Here is a 14265-nt window from a genome sequence, read left to right on the forward strand (position 1 = left end):
ATCTTGTGTCCCCACTCATTATAATTTATAATCTAATAAATTATATTTAATAATTGGACACAATACTTTTTCAGGAAATTTTATAATATTGAATTTTTTTTTTCCCCACCTATCTCAAGTATATATTTAATTCATCTTTTAACTCCGATTTTATTTGAACAAAATATCAGACTAATAAAAACTTTTTATCTATATCTACAAGCATTTAGATCTAAATTTTAAAATGTTATAATTAATATTTCTCTGTTTTAATATATAAATCATTTTTTAAAAATATAATTTGATTCACTTTAATAAGATTGTTTTGTTTTAAATTAAAATTCTTAAATTATTCTTAAAAAGTAAAAAAAGAAAGATAAAAATAATATTATATAATTAACTTACTTTTCATTCTTTACTTTAAGATTATATTTAAAATTTTATTTATTTTTATTTTTTATATTTTTATTATATTAATATTAATGAGGTTAATGAAAATGATTTATGAATAAGATGAGGGGGGGGGGGTATAATTTTTTTTTGGTTCATGAAATAAAATAAAATAGGAGGATTCACGCAAGGTGCTTGATGCCACAACAACGCTAATTGCTGAAGAGTACGCGACGCCGGAACCAGAGGGCATAATCATTCTCGTTCATCATCGCGACATTCACCGTCTGCCCACTAAAACGCTGTTCAAGGCCGCTTTATCTGTCGGTACAAAAAAGCAAAGATCTTGAAACAAGTGAACCAAATTGTCATTAAAAAAAAAAAGAAAAAACGAAAGAAAAAGTTAAACCTTTTGCTCGATTCTGTCTGCGAAACGCGTAGGCTTGGGAATCACAAGTGAAGTGCGGATCTTGATAACGGACAACACCAGTTTGGCCGCCCAAAGATTTACCCGCTTTTGCTTGATTTATCTAGTTTGTGCGAAGATTTCGTTCTGTGTATGTTACCCATGATAGATCGTACGCCCACCCCATCATTTTCCCGCCTCCGGTCTGCTCTCCGATGAGGTATCACAGAACCCTGAGTTGATTCTCTTTTAATTCTGAATCCATTTGCTTGTAGATTTCTTCTAACATTGTCCTGCTAGTACTTGATTTTGGTTACGTGTTTAAACACCTCAATTTGGAAAATTTTATGCGAAGCATTGTCGTTTTGATGATTCCTATGGCATTTCTGTCTTTTAATTTCCCCTTTTGAACTTTGTAACTCACTTTTGCTTCCCCTTTCTTGGGGCCAGGAGTGATGCAGTTCACTTTCTGAAGGTTTTTCGTGTGTCTATGTATCTTCATATTTGGTATCTCAATTGGTAATCTATTTATGAGTTTTATTTATAAGGACGGACAAATACATGAGCTGTCGGATTCAAACTTAATGGGATTCGGAACAGGGATTGTATCCCTTTCCTTCTTTCTTTCTTTTTTAACTGAGGATTGTATCCCTTCCATTCTTCATTGTCTTTCCTATTTGGAAATGGCATTTTCAATGAATGCCATGCCTTTCATGGTCATAGAGTAGAATGGTGGCATACACTTTCTCAGCTTCATATGGTAATGTTGATTATAAAATATCGTTATAGTAGCGATGTTGAATACATACCTCTGCCAACTATTGACTTTTCTAACTTGAGCGTTTGATCCTATGTAGTGAGGACTATCAAATTTGATACATGCAAAAACATTAACCACGGAGGCCTATAGGGACTTGTACATGTTTGAGTTTGGAACTTGGATATGATGATGTGTTGATGAGATGAGTAATTTTTGAGTAACTTGTCATCCTTTTTTGTGAAAGTTAAAACATGGATTTTTTTTGGCAGATGACGCGGTCTAAATCTGAATTGCGGGACCTGCTCTGCAATGGCACAGTATAAGAATAATGGTGAATTCTTCACTGATCATGGCTTTCGGGTCTTTCGTCGTGGTAGAAGGTTTGGTCGTTTTACTAAACAGAGACTTTCAGAATCTTTGTTGCTTCTCATTGCACTACTGTCATTGTCTTTGACAGCTTTTGGACTGAGAATGTTTTTTTTAGGTGAGGCTGGAGACTTGAATCGTTTAATTTGGAACATACATGTAATGTATTTATCTTTTGTCGCACATACATAAGTATAGACGGACCAAGCTATCACTTTCCATCATGCTTCTTGTTTTATTCTTCAGTAATGTTTTTTTTTTTTTTTAATTTCTCGTGTCTATATGATCACTAAGTTGTATTCATGGAAAAATTATTGTTTTAACTGAGATTTTTAAAGGTTCTATAGAAGTAGTATCAAATTGTAAGTCATGTCAGAATTTTGCTTCTTATATTCTTGCAATCGTTCCTCTACAGCTAAAATGGACTCTCAGTCCCCAATTTTGGACTCTAAGCCCCCAATTTTCCACAAACTGAAAGAAGAAGGAAACTTAAAAGAAGAAATTTTGGTATCTGATGATGGAAGGCCACCTAAAAGCAAGCGTCGGAAGCAACGTAAGAGTCAATATCTTGCACATCAATAAGTCAATGTTATCATTATACTGATATTTAAGTGCTGTGCTTCCATTATTCTATAATACTTTTTGACACAGATAGTACAATCAATTGTTCTGTTTTCAATTAGATTTTCTATTTATGAATTAAAGTTTTATTGTGAATTAGTGGGATAGTGGTTGTCTATGTCCTTAATAACTATGATTTAGTACTTTTGGTTTAGATGGAATTTATTCACACTATAAGCAGTCTATATGTCTATAAGTAGGATAGGATTCATACTTGCGCAGTTTAGAGAAAGAACCTCTCGTCAAAATTCTCTTTTCAGTGCCTCATCCATAGAATCTCGCTACTGTCATGATAAGGGTCACATAGCCTGCCCATCATCCCCATTAAGGCCCTTACCTTAGCAACTGTTCCTGAGTATCTGTTGCAGCCTGTAGATGATGACATGGCGCTAGCATCCCTACATTCCCTTAATATGTGAAAGGTGAACAAATTAGTGGGAAACCAATGGGGAAAACTTCCTAAAACTTTCTGAACTCAAATCTCAATAGACATATTATTAATGGATGGGAAAGGTGAACAAAAAGATAACCGCCTACTTTAGTCATACAGACTTCACAATTGTAATATGAATCAAATTTAAATTAAAACTCCTAATAAAAGATAGTTATCTAGGATATAGATTATCATAGCCTGATAATTCAAAATAAACCAAAATAATAATTCTTGTACAAAAAATTTAACTGGATAAAAGAATAAAAAAATGTAGTACCTGCATCAAATCTATGTGTGCGAGTGAGAGAGGGTGGGGGAGGAGGGAGGGAGAGAGAAAGTTAAAGACTCATTGAGAAAACCATGTTTGAAAGAGCACAAATCATTGAATCAACCTCAATAAAGTGTAGAAGGATTGGATATTGAATGGATAATTTTCTTTTAACAAGCATAATTAATCATATAATGTGAAAATCAAGCAGCAACCATCAAGGCTGGTGAGAAAAATCTTGCTGAGGTGAACCTTGTGCTCTTTTCTTCTGTTGTAATATAATCATTAAGATTTGCCAAGGATCTGTTCCTTTGCTTTAATCTATGACGTAGCACAGATTTAGTCAGTGGCCTTTTTATTAAATGTTTAAAAAGAAAGGGGACCTTTCAAGTTCTTAATTTGATGATAACAAATAACATGCTAATCCATCTTTTCAATTATTTATCAGCACTATTATTTGGATTTATGCATTTCAATTCCATAATTAACTAGATTATTTTCATCCTATGTTTTCCCTTAACATCAATCTTTCAGATTTTCCTTGTGAAGTTGGGCTTCTGGAATCGGTAGATGGCATTCTTGAGCCAAAGAACTACATTAACTACACCCGGTTTTCACTAGAATATACTAACAAAGAAGAACAAAAGTCAGAAAATAATTTATTTGAACCTCGATTTGGAGGACATCAGACTCTTGAGGAAAGAGAAAAATCATTTTATGCGGTAAACCAAACACTTCATTGTGGTTTTGTCAAGGCGGAAGGAGGATATTCAAGCACTGGCTTTGATTTAGATGAAAGAGATAAGGCTTATTTGTACAACTGTAAGGTTGCTGTTTCTTCTTGCATTTTTGGAAGCTCCGATTTTCTCAGGAGGCCTACAAGTAGATTGGTAATTCTGTCATCTGTTTTCATTCTTTACTTGATGTGGAGTTCATAAGATTTTACAAGTATTGTTGGCCTTGTGTGTGCGTGTGCGTGTGTGTGTGATGCTAAAATTGTTTCTAGAAATAATTGTACTCAAGTGATTAAAATTTCGATTGAACCTGTTCTTTTCCTTATCCTTTTGGCTATTGGAGCTAGATAAGTTACAAGTATGTAGAAGATGACTAGCACTCTGAATTTGGGCATCTTTGTTTCTTCACCTGCCCTGTAACTCTGCAGAGAAATATGCAATGGTAACAGAAAGACTGATGAAGCAAAACAAAATGTATAGAGGAAAAATACATGAGAGGGGGCCATGCTCAAATACGCCATTCACTACACTGGATCATCTAGATTTAGTACATTTGGTTTCATATATGAACTGGTCAATGACTAGCATCCTCTTAGAATATTCCCAGTTTAGTTTTCTTCATGATGATTTTGATTAGGTGTGTCATTTTTTGTTATCTATATTTGTTGAATGGGTCTAATATATGATAATATTAACATATTATGTGCTGAAGGAATAAGAGAAATTACCTGTCTTCCTTGATTTTATGACTAAAAGATGTTGATAACTTAGTTTATCATGTGCGCGCTTTATAGTGTCAACTTTGAAGCATCTGTAATTTACTTAGCGTGTATTATATATTATGCCTAATTGCTGCAGATCAGTCAATATTCAAAGGACAATGTTTGTTTTGTTATGTTTTTGGATGATCAAACTCTGTCCAAATTGTCATCTGAAGGAAACAGTCCTGATGATAGAGGGTACATTGGCCTCTGGAAAGTAGTTGTTGTAAAAAACTTGCCATATGAGGACATGCGGAGAACTGGCAAGGTGCCAAAATTTTTATCACATCGCTTATTCCCAAATTCTAGGTAGTTCTTGCAATTCGTTGCAGCATCCTAGTTTCTTGGCCATCCATTCCTCAATCCAACGTTTATTTAAAAATCCTTGATTGTTAGGTATTCCATTTGGCTTGACAGCAAGATGCGACTTAATGCTGATCCGTTGCTGATTATTGAATATTTTTTGTGGCGGAGGAAGGCTGAATATGCCATCTCAAATCATTATGATCGCCACTGTGTCTGGGAGGAGGTACTCCAAAATAAACGCTTGAATAAGTATGACCATGCTGCAATTGATGAACAGTTTAACTTCTACCAATCTGATGGACTCACCAAGTTTGATCCTTTAGCTCCTAATAATCCTCTCCCAAGTTGTAAGTCTCCTTGGTGTCTTTGTTAATTGTGGAAATTTTGTTGCGTCATGTGATTGGTTACGTGGTTCTTTGTTTTCCACCTTGCAGATGTTCCTGAGGGTTCCTTGATAGTCAGGGCGCATACACCAATGTCTAATTTATTTTCATGTCTTTGGTTCAATGAAGTTGATCGATTTACATCGCGTGATCAACTAAGCTTTGCTTATACTTATTTAAAACTCAGGCGAATGAATCCCAATAGGCCATTTCACTTATACATGTTCAAGGTGGGTCATTCTTTGTTCTCTATTTTTTTTTGTTCATTGTTTAGTTTGCATGCATTCTGTAATCTCCATCTGAGAGTGTATTAGTTGGTGGATCTTGGTCTGTAATGACTATGTATAGGTCATACTAAACAAATCACGTTCCTTTTGTACACAACTGTTGGTAACTAATGTTGTGAAAACTGGACCGGACTGGACGGTCCAACTATCACCCACTAAATAAAACAGCTTGGTTCAACTTTGAACCAATTAAGCATTTGGACTGAATTGACCCAGATTGAATTGGGTGGTTTTCAAAGAACCCGATTTAACTTGGAACCCGGAGCGGTTCAATTCAGGTCAAAGTTTAACCCCTAAAAAAAAAAAAAACTAGGGCTCTGCTGTCTAAAAAAAGTGAAAACAGATATCGCCTTTCTCATCTCCAGCTTCAACCTTCAAGCCTTCAATGCTCGCTCAAATCTGTTCTGCACTGCTGCCTTCAACCTTCAAGACATATATTTTGGATTTGTGGTGTCATTGTTTGGGACTTTGAGCAATTAGAAAATGTTATGCAATGTGGATTTGTGGTGTTACTCGATAAATTATTGTTTTTTTGACAAATTAATGTCTTGTTTATATATATATATATATGCATATAAATATTATTTTTTATTCAATTTTTATGTCACCGGTTTGACAACTAGTTGAATCATGAGAACCATGACCTGCTGTTCTTTTTGGTTTGACATTTGGCCCGGGTTTCAAAACACTGCTTGAAAAGCTTGCTTGGTCAAACCCTCCTGACAAGTCTTGCATCCTAACAGTTTTGCATTCTTTTTCATCAGTTCTACTTATCTCTCATCCTTTCTGCATTGTTATGTGTAAATTTTTGTATTTCTAAATAACTGAGATAATATATATAGATATCATAAATCTCTGCAGGATTGTGAACGCAGAGCATTGGTGAAGCTATTCCGGCACAGGCTTCTTCCATCTTAACCTGATACTGCTTGATCAGTTTAACCTCTGTAAGGTTGCCTTTTGTGGTTGCTTTCGTCCTGTAAACCTGAATGGGACTCTTACCTTCTTTAATGCTCCATTATTTTTAAGGATTAGACTTAGATATGCTCCCTCCGGTTCTAAATGTTGGAACTAGTTGAGGGGTTTGTTTTAGTCATAAATGTAAGATCTCAATATCCACCTCAATATCCATTGTCTCTCGTATCTTTTATTTTCTCCCAAACTAACCCAGTACCCCTATAATTAGATTCTTGTATGATGTATGAGCAATGTTGTGAATAAAGGAAGGGTATTTTAGGAAAATGAGTACACATTTTTTTTTAACAAATAACCAACTTAATTTCCTTAATCTATGAATAGTTAACTGGTTCTTGCATTTACGATCGAAGGGAGTTGTTCATTGTAATTATACCCTTGCCGTCAAGATCTCTGTAATTCAAACAGGACAAGTGCATAGTTTTTGAAACTTAATATGACAAATATATGGTTAGTTGGGGAACCATACTGTTATATGCAAAAATCACACTTCGTTATGTTATCATCAGGCTCATACATTTGTCATGTTGTAATTAGAGAGCCTGATGGCAAAATATATTAAGATAGTGTTGGCATGAATTTCTCTACCTTTAATTTATATTCATTGGGGATTTGATCAAAATTAACATTCATACCTGAGCCCCTGACGTGATGTATCTGATATGAGCAGGGATTCACCCTGAAGCGGAGTGTATTTTATCATACTTGGTTTCTTTGTGGCTTTGATTCGTCGAAGTTGACGTAAGATTAAAGCTTGGACAAAGAGTACATTGCTTCTCAGAAGTGGACTGTTTCTTCTCCTTGCAATCAATGCTGAAGATTATTGCTGCTGCTGCTATCTGATGAAGAGAAAGGTGATGAAGGTTTTGATTTCTCGGCTTCCTCACGTTCGCTAAGTAGGCGTGAAGTGGAGAATTTTGCTAACTTTTATTGTTTATTTGTTTGTATTTTCAATTTTGTTAGCATTGACATGTCACTGGTCCTCTGTTGAAAGGTTAGTGATTAGTAGGACTAAAATTTTGTAAATTGTTTTTTCATGCATGTACTGTTTTTTATTTAATATATCTTTTTAACTGGGCTAACTACTGAATTTTTGAAATTATTTGTTTAGCACATGGTAGAGGGAATGTTTTAAAATCCGTTTAGCACATTACTAGATTTTACATCATGACCTTCAGATGGGTTTTAAGTTAAATAAATCATACCTTAAATATGAAGAGAGAAATGAAAAGATGATGCAGACATATTTTGAATATATAAGGTCAAAAGTGAACTAACCTAAATTACAGGTACAGTTGAATTTGAAGATATATGTAAATAGTTGTTTTGTTCCTTGTTCGCTTATTATTATTATTATTATTATTATTATTATTATTATTATTGGGTCTCATGGCAGCCATATATGGCGATCATTAGCCATGTCATTAGAAAAAATTAACGGTGTTAAAAAATTAATAAATACTTGATGATTATAAATTGAGTGAAAGTATAAGATTAAAAAGTTAATTTTTTTTAAAAAAATTGAATAGAGAAATATACAGTTATTATTTTAATCTTAAATATTCTATTTACACTTAATTTTTATTATTAATTTTCTTACAAAGAAATTTCATCTTTAGTAAGAGTAAATTTAGAAGTTAATTAAATTTTTAAAAAGAGTCAATGAATTTTAATGTTATTTTTAATGATATGATATTAATAAATTTTTTTATAAAGAGTTGAATGTTAAAAAATATAAAATTTTTTAAATTTTTTTAAAATATAATCATTAATTTTTTTAAAAGTGTTCTTATTAAATAAATTATTTTATATTTTTTGAGATAAGATATTTTATTAAATAAAAGAAAAAAAGGATGAATTTAATTTAAATATAAATAATTATTTTATTAAAGAGTGAGATTGAGTTAAACGAGCGAGTATAAATTAAAGATTTTATTTTAACTATCAAAATTTAAAATTAAGATTACGTTCATTAGTTCGTATTTGGTTTCTACCATCAAAACTATAGTTTTGTTTTCAACAAGTACGCAAACATCTGCAACAATTTTTTCTGCTCTGACATCTCTGTCTTCGATTGTCCCTTTCTGTGAAATGAATTCATGTTATGACGAATTTGTCATAGGAATAATCAAGCTACAACTTTTTTTTCTTGGCCAGAAATCAAGCAGCAAGCTCATTGAACGTAGCATAATTAGCTCTTGCTTGCGAGGCAAAATCAAACTTCGGAGACCGGCAAAAAAAAAAAACAGAGAGAGAGAGAGAGAGAGAGAGACAGAGAAGAAAAAAGCACCTAGAGGTGGTAGAAAACTAGAAATATGCAGAAAGAAATCCTCATAGAATTTGACGTCTGAACAGTATATAGCGGAGTCGATGGGGACTAGCTTGGTGAGATGCTCTCCTGGTAACGCTTTATTTAGAACGCTCAAACCTCCAAATTCAAAGATTTTCCGATTCTCTTCCATGTCGGTTCGCTACGGTCAGACTACATTTCAACTACATATACCCATCGTTTTCACTTCTGCGAAATGTGATCTTTTTTTTTTTCTTTTCTGTGTACAGAAATAGATTATTCATTGATCAATAGGACGTGGTTCATTCGCTTTCAGTGGAATTGTAACATATTCTGACTATTCTTGCTCAAGTTTCTCTGTTTGTCTCTGTCTCTGCCCTAATTTTGGTCGTAGATGGATCGAATTCTAGTAGGAGGGCATATGATGCTTTGCTGTTGGACGCTGGAGGTACGCTTTTGCAATTGGCAAAACCAGTTGAGGAGACTTACGCTTCAATTGGAAGAAAATATGGTTAGTTAATGTTCAATGATTTATAAATTCACCCTGCAATTACCAAGTTTTGAATGAAAGAAGCAAGAGGCTATACTCAATGCTGTGCCTCTTTTATCTACTCAAAAAAAAAAAAAAAAAAGGAATGAAAATATACTCAATGCTGTTCCTCTTTTATCTACTCAAAAAAAAGGGGGGGGGGGGGAATGAAAATGACTAGTTTCATTCCCAATCTACTATATACAATCTAGTGTCTGTATACTATTATATAAATTCAAGCCAAATTATGTGGATTGGCTTGTTAATAGTATTTTTTGGACCACAAAATCTTTGGCTGTTTGTATTTAATTATTTAAATTATTAAGTGATTTGACTTCGAATTATTTGCAGTTAAATTTGAATTGGACAATGAAGTTCATTTTATGACTAAACTACCGTATTATAGCTCTTTAGATTGGAAATATCTATGCCATGCACGGGCCCTCATATTTAGTTTTTTGAAAATTGTGGGATTTCCCTATGAATCCCCAAGGTAATATGCTGCAATGAATCAAGTGATTTGACATAAAATTAAAATGTAACTCGTATGACTCTCACTTGTTGCTATCTGGCTTAGAGTTATGAATATCCTGATAGCTTTCTGTTAACATTTTCCAGGTTTGATCGTAACACCAGCTGAGATAAAGCAAGGCTTTAGGAGAGCATTTGCTGCTTCATGGCCTGAAAACCTACGTTACCAGGTCTTTGCTCTGTCCATGATAATCTTTTCCTTTTTACCATCATCATCATTATTTTGTATTTTACAGTGATGCTCCGTATTTTGACCTTCTTGATTAAAAACCCATTTGCAGCTTCCACTTTTCTGTTTTGGATATGGCTGCTTCCAGTTATCTAATGGTTATTGGGAAACTGAGGACAATGTTATTTAGAGTGAATATAGTTCTTATCTCTGCCTACAGAGGTTAGAGAAAGTTTATGTGAGTCTGTACAGAGCACATACGACTTTTTGCCACTACACTTTTGGTTTTTCAGAGACCAGTTGTGTGCAAACAGGATTCTAGTTGTTCCATAGTGAAAGATTTTACTTTCATTGAAACATTACCAAGGAACTTAATTATCTAGGTTTTCAAGTTGACTTGCTTACATGTAACTTCTGTGTCACTTTGGCAGTCGATTTCCTACTGTGTACATTTCATGATTACTGATGTTAGATGGTTTTCCATGCAGATTTCTTTTGTTAACATATACTCTAGTCTGCAGATTGGTTTCTTCTTAAAGATATGTAAATAGAAAAGCAGTGTGAAAAGGGTGCTTAATACAGCAGTAACACATTTTTAAGTTGTATTCATTACAGGGAGATGGGAGGCCATTTTGGAAGCTTGTAGTTTCTGAAGCCACAGGTTGTGCTAATGAAGATTACTTTGAGGAAGTTTATGAGGTAACCCTTCTGATGAGAATGGTGTTCTTTTCTAACTCTTGATGATACTCTCAAGCTATTGCTATTGACAGGTTACAGTTTATTTTCTCTTGTCAATTTCTTTGAGCCAAGTCTGTTTATGATATTTTGGTCCTTCTAAATTGTTGATTCTGATCTTCTGTCTTGCTGATTAAGAATCTCCATTCATGTTGTTTTGTGATATCATTATTTGTTTACTAAAGAAAAATAACGTCTTGGGTGTGTTATACTGCCACTTGAGCAATTTCTTTAAGTAGCTGGCTTTTTTATTTTTTAAAAGATAATTTGTCTCCGATCCTTATATCTGAACTTCTATGTGATGTTCTTGTCAGCATTATGCAAATGGTCATGCGTGGCATCTTCCAAATGGGGCTCATGAAACAATTTCCCTTCTCAAGGATTCCGGAGGTCAAATGAATTATACATATTTCTTTATCATAGAACACTAAAATTATATGCCCTTGCTTATCTATGTTCTTTAAAGTTCAATGTTTTTCCTTTCTAACATGAATAGCAGTGACACAGTTAAGATGGCTGTTGTTTCCAATTTTGACACTCGCTTAAGGAAGCTCTTGATGGATCTTAATGTATTAAATCTGTAAGCATCAATAATTCCTTGAACATGTTATTACTTAGCTTTATTGTATTCTTGAACGTTTATATGACAATCAACATAGATGAGGAAATTATTGCTTCTCAACCTCTTAATTTTCAGAAACCCGTGTAGTGCATGAACCTCTCTTAGTGTTAATTCATATAAATTCTTGATTTTTATCTCAGGTTTGATGCTATCATTATATCCTCGGAAGTTGGATATGAAAAGCCAGATCCAAGAATATTTCAGGCTGCTTTAGGTATGTATGGTCTTAATGCATCAAGGAGATAGTTGTCATAGTTTCCTTCAGCTTCTAATTTATCACCACTTTTCCGTAAATTCTTTGTTCCACTTATCTGTGTATTTCTTTAACTTCTATTGCCTAAAGTAAGGAGATAATTGTCATATTTTCCTTCAGCTGCTGATTTATCACCACTTTTCTGTAAATTCTTTTGTTCCACTTATCTGTGTATTTCTTTAACTTCTATGGCCTAAAGTGTAAAACAATAAGTTTGAGGAGATACTCAATAATATAATGATTGCAACAAAACAATAATTTCTATAAAAGAAAGCTACATTTGCATTTTGCAATACCGAAGGATGAGGAACGCTTGAAGAAATATTGCCTCGAACTATTTTTTGTATCATATAGATCAAAACCAATTTTAGAAAATTACTTCTGAAAGAATGCTGCAAGCATGTTATGTTAATTAATTCCAAGGGAAAGTTGCACTGTTCACTGCATTGCTAACATCTATTCCCATGATGATGCTAGAATTTGTTGAATTTTTTCTCACTTTTCTTTTGCCTTTTACTAGATCAAGTTAAAGTAGAGGCAAGTAGAGCCTTACACATAGGGGATGATCAAAAGGCAGATAAATTAGGGGCCAATGCAGTTGGAATAGATTGTTGGTAAGAGCTTTCTTGTTCTAATGTTCACCCTCTCTCTCTTAGACTGATAGAAATGTCTCAATGTCTGTTCATTGCATTTAGTACTTTTTTGGAGTTTTTTTTTTTATGTCTGCATTTATTTGTTGGCTGAAATTTGAGTAGCTTGCTATCTCCTAAAAGCATTTTATGCTCATCTGCGTAAATCAGGTTATGGGGAACTGATGTGAAGACATTCTCTGATATAAAAAGCCGCATTCTCAATTTGGAGCATAGTTTTCAACTATAGAAGCAGTGCTTGGGAATTTTGTTTTAGATCAAGTTTGTCATGTTATATATGCACTTGAATTTCTTTTGCATGTTGCAGCGGTGCAATGAAATGACAGTGAACAGCCACCAAATGAATCCCTTTGTCCGAAAGTGCAGACATTTCTTTTTTGTTTTTTTTTGTTTTGGTTCTTTTTTAAAGCAAACTCCGCCTATGTTTATAGCCGGTCCCAAGCCCGGGTAAAGGAGGAGGGTTGTGTTAGGCCATCAACAGCCAATGTAAAAATTTGTTGAATCTATCATGAACATGGACAATAGACGTTATAATGTTAATGCTAGGTCGTTGCCCGTAAGTAACGCGCTGCATGGCTCGAGTACAGTGATAAGTGAGTTAGAGCCGCTGCATCGGCGCCCGGATGTAGTGTTAAATGAGCAAGGGCTACCGCGTCATTCTGGACGCACGCGGCTAAAGAAGTTAGTCCATAAGAGCAAAATTAGATTTGGTACTTGGAATGTTGGGACATTAAATTGTAAATCTGTAGAGGTTGTAGGGGTTATGATTCAAAGGAAAATCAATATCCTTTGCTTGCAAGAAATAAAATGGCGTGGAGAAAGAGCTAAGGATATTCAAGGTTTCAAACTTTGGTATACAGGAAAAGTAAGTGCACGCAATGGAGTAGGCATCATTATAGATAAGGAGTGGAAGAAGAACGTTGTAGAAGTTAGCAGAATTGGAGACAGAATTATTTCTTTAAAAATGATAATTGGACGTGAGACTGTTAATATTGTTAGCGCTTATGCGCCGCAAGTCGGGACAGAAGCCAGTCTTAAGGAATTATTTTGGGAGGATCTGGAGGGGTTGATTCGACACATACCACAGAGTGAAAAGATTTTTATTGGAGGAGACTTTAATGCGCATGTCGGGAGGGAAGCTGGTCAGTATGCGAGGGTGCATGGTGGTTTTGGTTTTGGAGAGCTAAACAATGAAGGGCAAACTCTTCTTGATTTCTCATTGGCATATGATTTTAAAATTGCCAACACTTGTTTCAAGAAGAGAGATGAGCATCTCATCACTTACAAAAGTGGAGCCTCAAGGTCGCAGATTGATTTTCTTTTGGTTAGGAACACAGATAGAAAACTTTGTAAAAATTGTAAGGTGATCCCTGGAGATGCTGTAACGACACAACACAGGGTCCTAGTCCTTGATGTGTGTATTATGAGTAAAATCCAAAAACGTCGACAAGTAGTAACACCAAGGATTAGGTGGTGGCAATTAAAAGGTGAGAAGCAAGATATTTTCAAGCAAAATCTTTTGGATAAAGGAATTTGGGATTCTCAGGGAAGTGCTAACATCATATGGGAGGATATGGCTAAAAAGATACGGGAGGTTGCAAAAGTAGTTTTGGGAGAATCGAAAGGTTCTGGTCCGAGAGATAAGGAGTCTTGGTGGTGGAATAATAGTGTACAGGACAAAATCAAGTATAAGAAGAACTGTTTTAAAGCCATACATTTGTGTAACAATGAGGAAAATTGGGAGAGGTACCGTATGGCTAAGAAGGAAACTAAGAGAGCTGTGGGTGAAGCTCGTTCCAAAGCTTTTGAAGAATTTT

The 14265-nt window shown here is 34.4% G+C and overlaps 2 protein-coding genes across 6 annotated transcripts; both read left to right on the forward strand.

Annotated features, from left to right (window-relative positions):
- The first annotated feature begins 580 nt into the window (after positions 1 to 580).
- On the forward strand, positions 581 to 7766 carry LOC129311043 (probable hexosyltransferase MUCI70). Of its 2 annotated transcripts, none has more exons than XM_054952989.1 (9): positions 581 to 995; positions 1805 to 2019; positions 2317 to 2454; positions 3758 to 4113; positions 4816 to 5027; positions 5115 to 5371; positions 5459 to 5637; positions 6556 to 6646; positions 7340 to 7766. In XM_054952989.1, the coding sequence occupies exons 2-8, from the start codon at positions 1845 to 1847 to the stop codon at positions 6610 to 6612; spliced, it is 1374 nt and encodes a 457-aa protein (XP_054808964.1). In that variant the 5' UTR covers positions 581 to 995; positions 1805 to 1844; the 3' UTR covers positions 6613 to 6646; positions 7340 to 7766. The 2 variants fall into 2 exon arrangements, with proteins under 2 accessions (XP_054808964.1, XP_054808963.1); XM_054952988.1 differs by having other exon boundaries at positions 6556 to 6641.
- Positions 7767 to 8755: 989 nt separating this feature from the next.
- LOC129311045 (uncharacterized) lies at positions 8756 to 12988 on the forward strand. Of its 4 annotated transcripts, none has more exons than XM_054952991.1 (9): positions 8756 to 9196; positions 9354 to 9470; positions 10107 to 10189; positions 10804 to 10887; positions 11238 to 11313; positions 11431 to 11503; positions 11686 to 11759; positions 12319 to 12412; positions 12599 to 12988. In XM_054952991.1, the coding sequence occupies exons 1-9, from the start codon at positions 9040 to 9042 to the stop codon at positions 12675 to 12677; spliced, it is 837 nt and encodes a 278-aa protein (XP_054808966.1). In that variant the 5' UTR covers positions 8756 to 9039; the 3' UTR covers positions 12678 to 12988. The 4 variants fall into 4 exon arrangements, with proteins under 4 accessions (XP_054808966.1, XP_054808967.1, XP_054808969.1 ...); XM_054952992.1 differs by having other exon boundaries at positions 8756 to 9145; positions 10107 to 10206; positions 10803 to 10887; XM_054952994.1 differs by having other exon boundaries at positions 8756 to 9070; positions 10107 to 10206; positions 10803 to 10887.
- The last annotated feature ends 1277 nt before the right edge of the window (positions 12989 to 14265 follow it).

The sequence above is a fragment of the Prosopis cineraria genome, unplaced genomic scaffold (assembly GCF_029017545.1).
Source record: "Prosopis cineraria cultivar Desert tree isolate PC_DT_omini unplaced genomic scaffold, ASM2901754v1 PC5, whole genome shotgun sequence".
Classification (NCBI taxonomy): Eukaryota; Viridiplantae; Streptophyta; class Magnoliopsida; order Fabales; family Fabaceae; genus Prosopis; species Prosopis cineraria.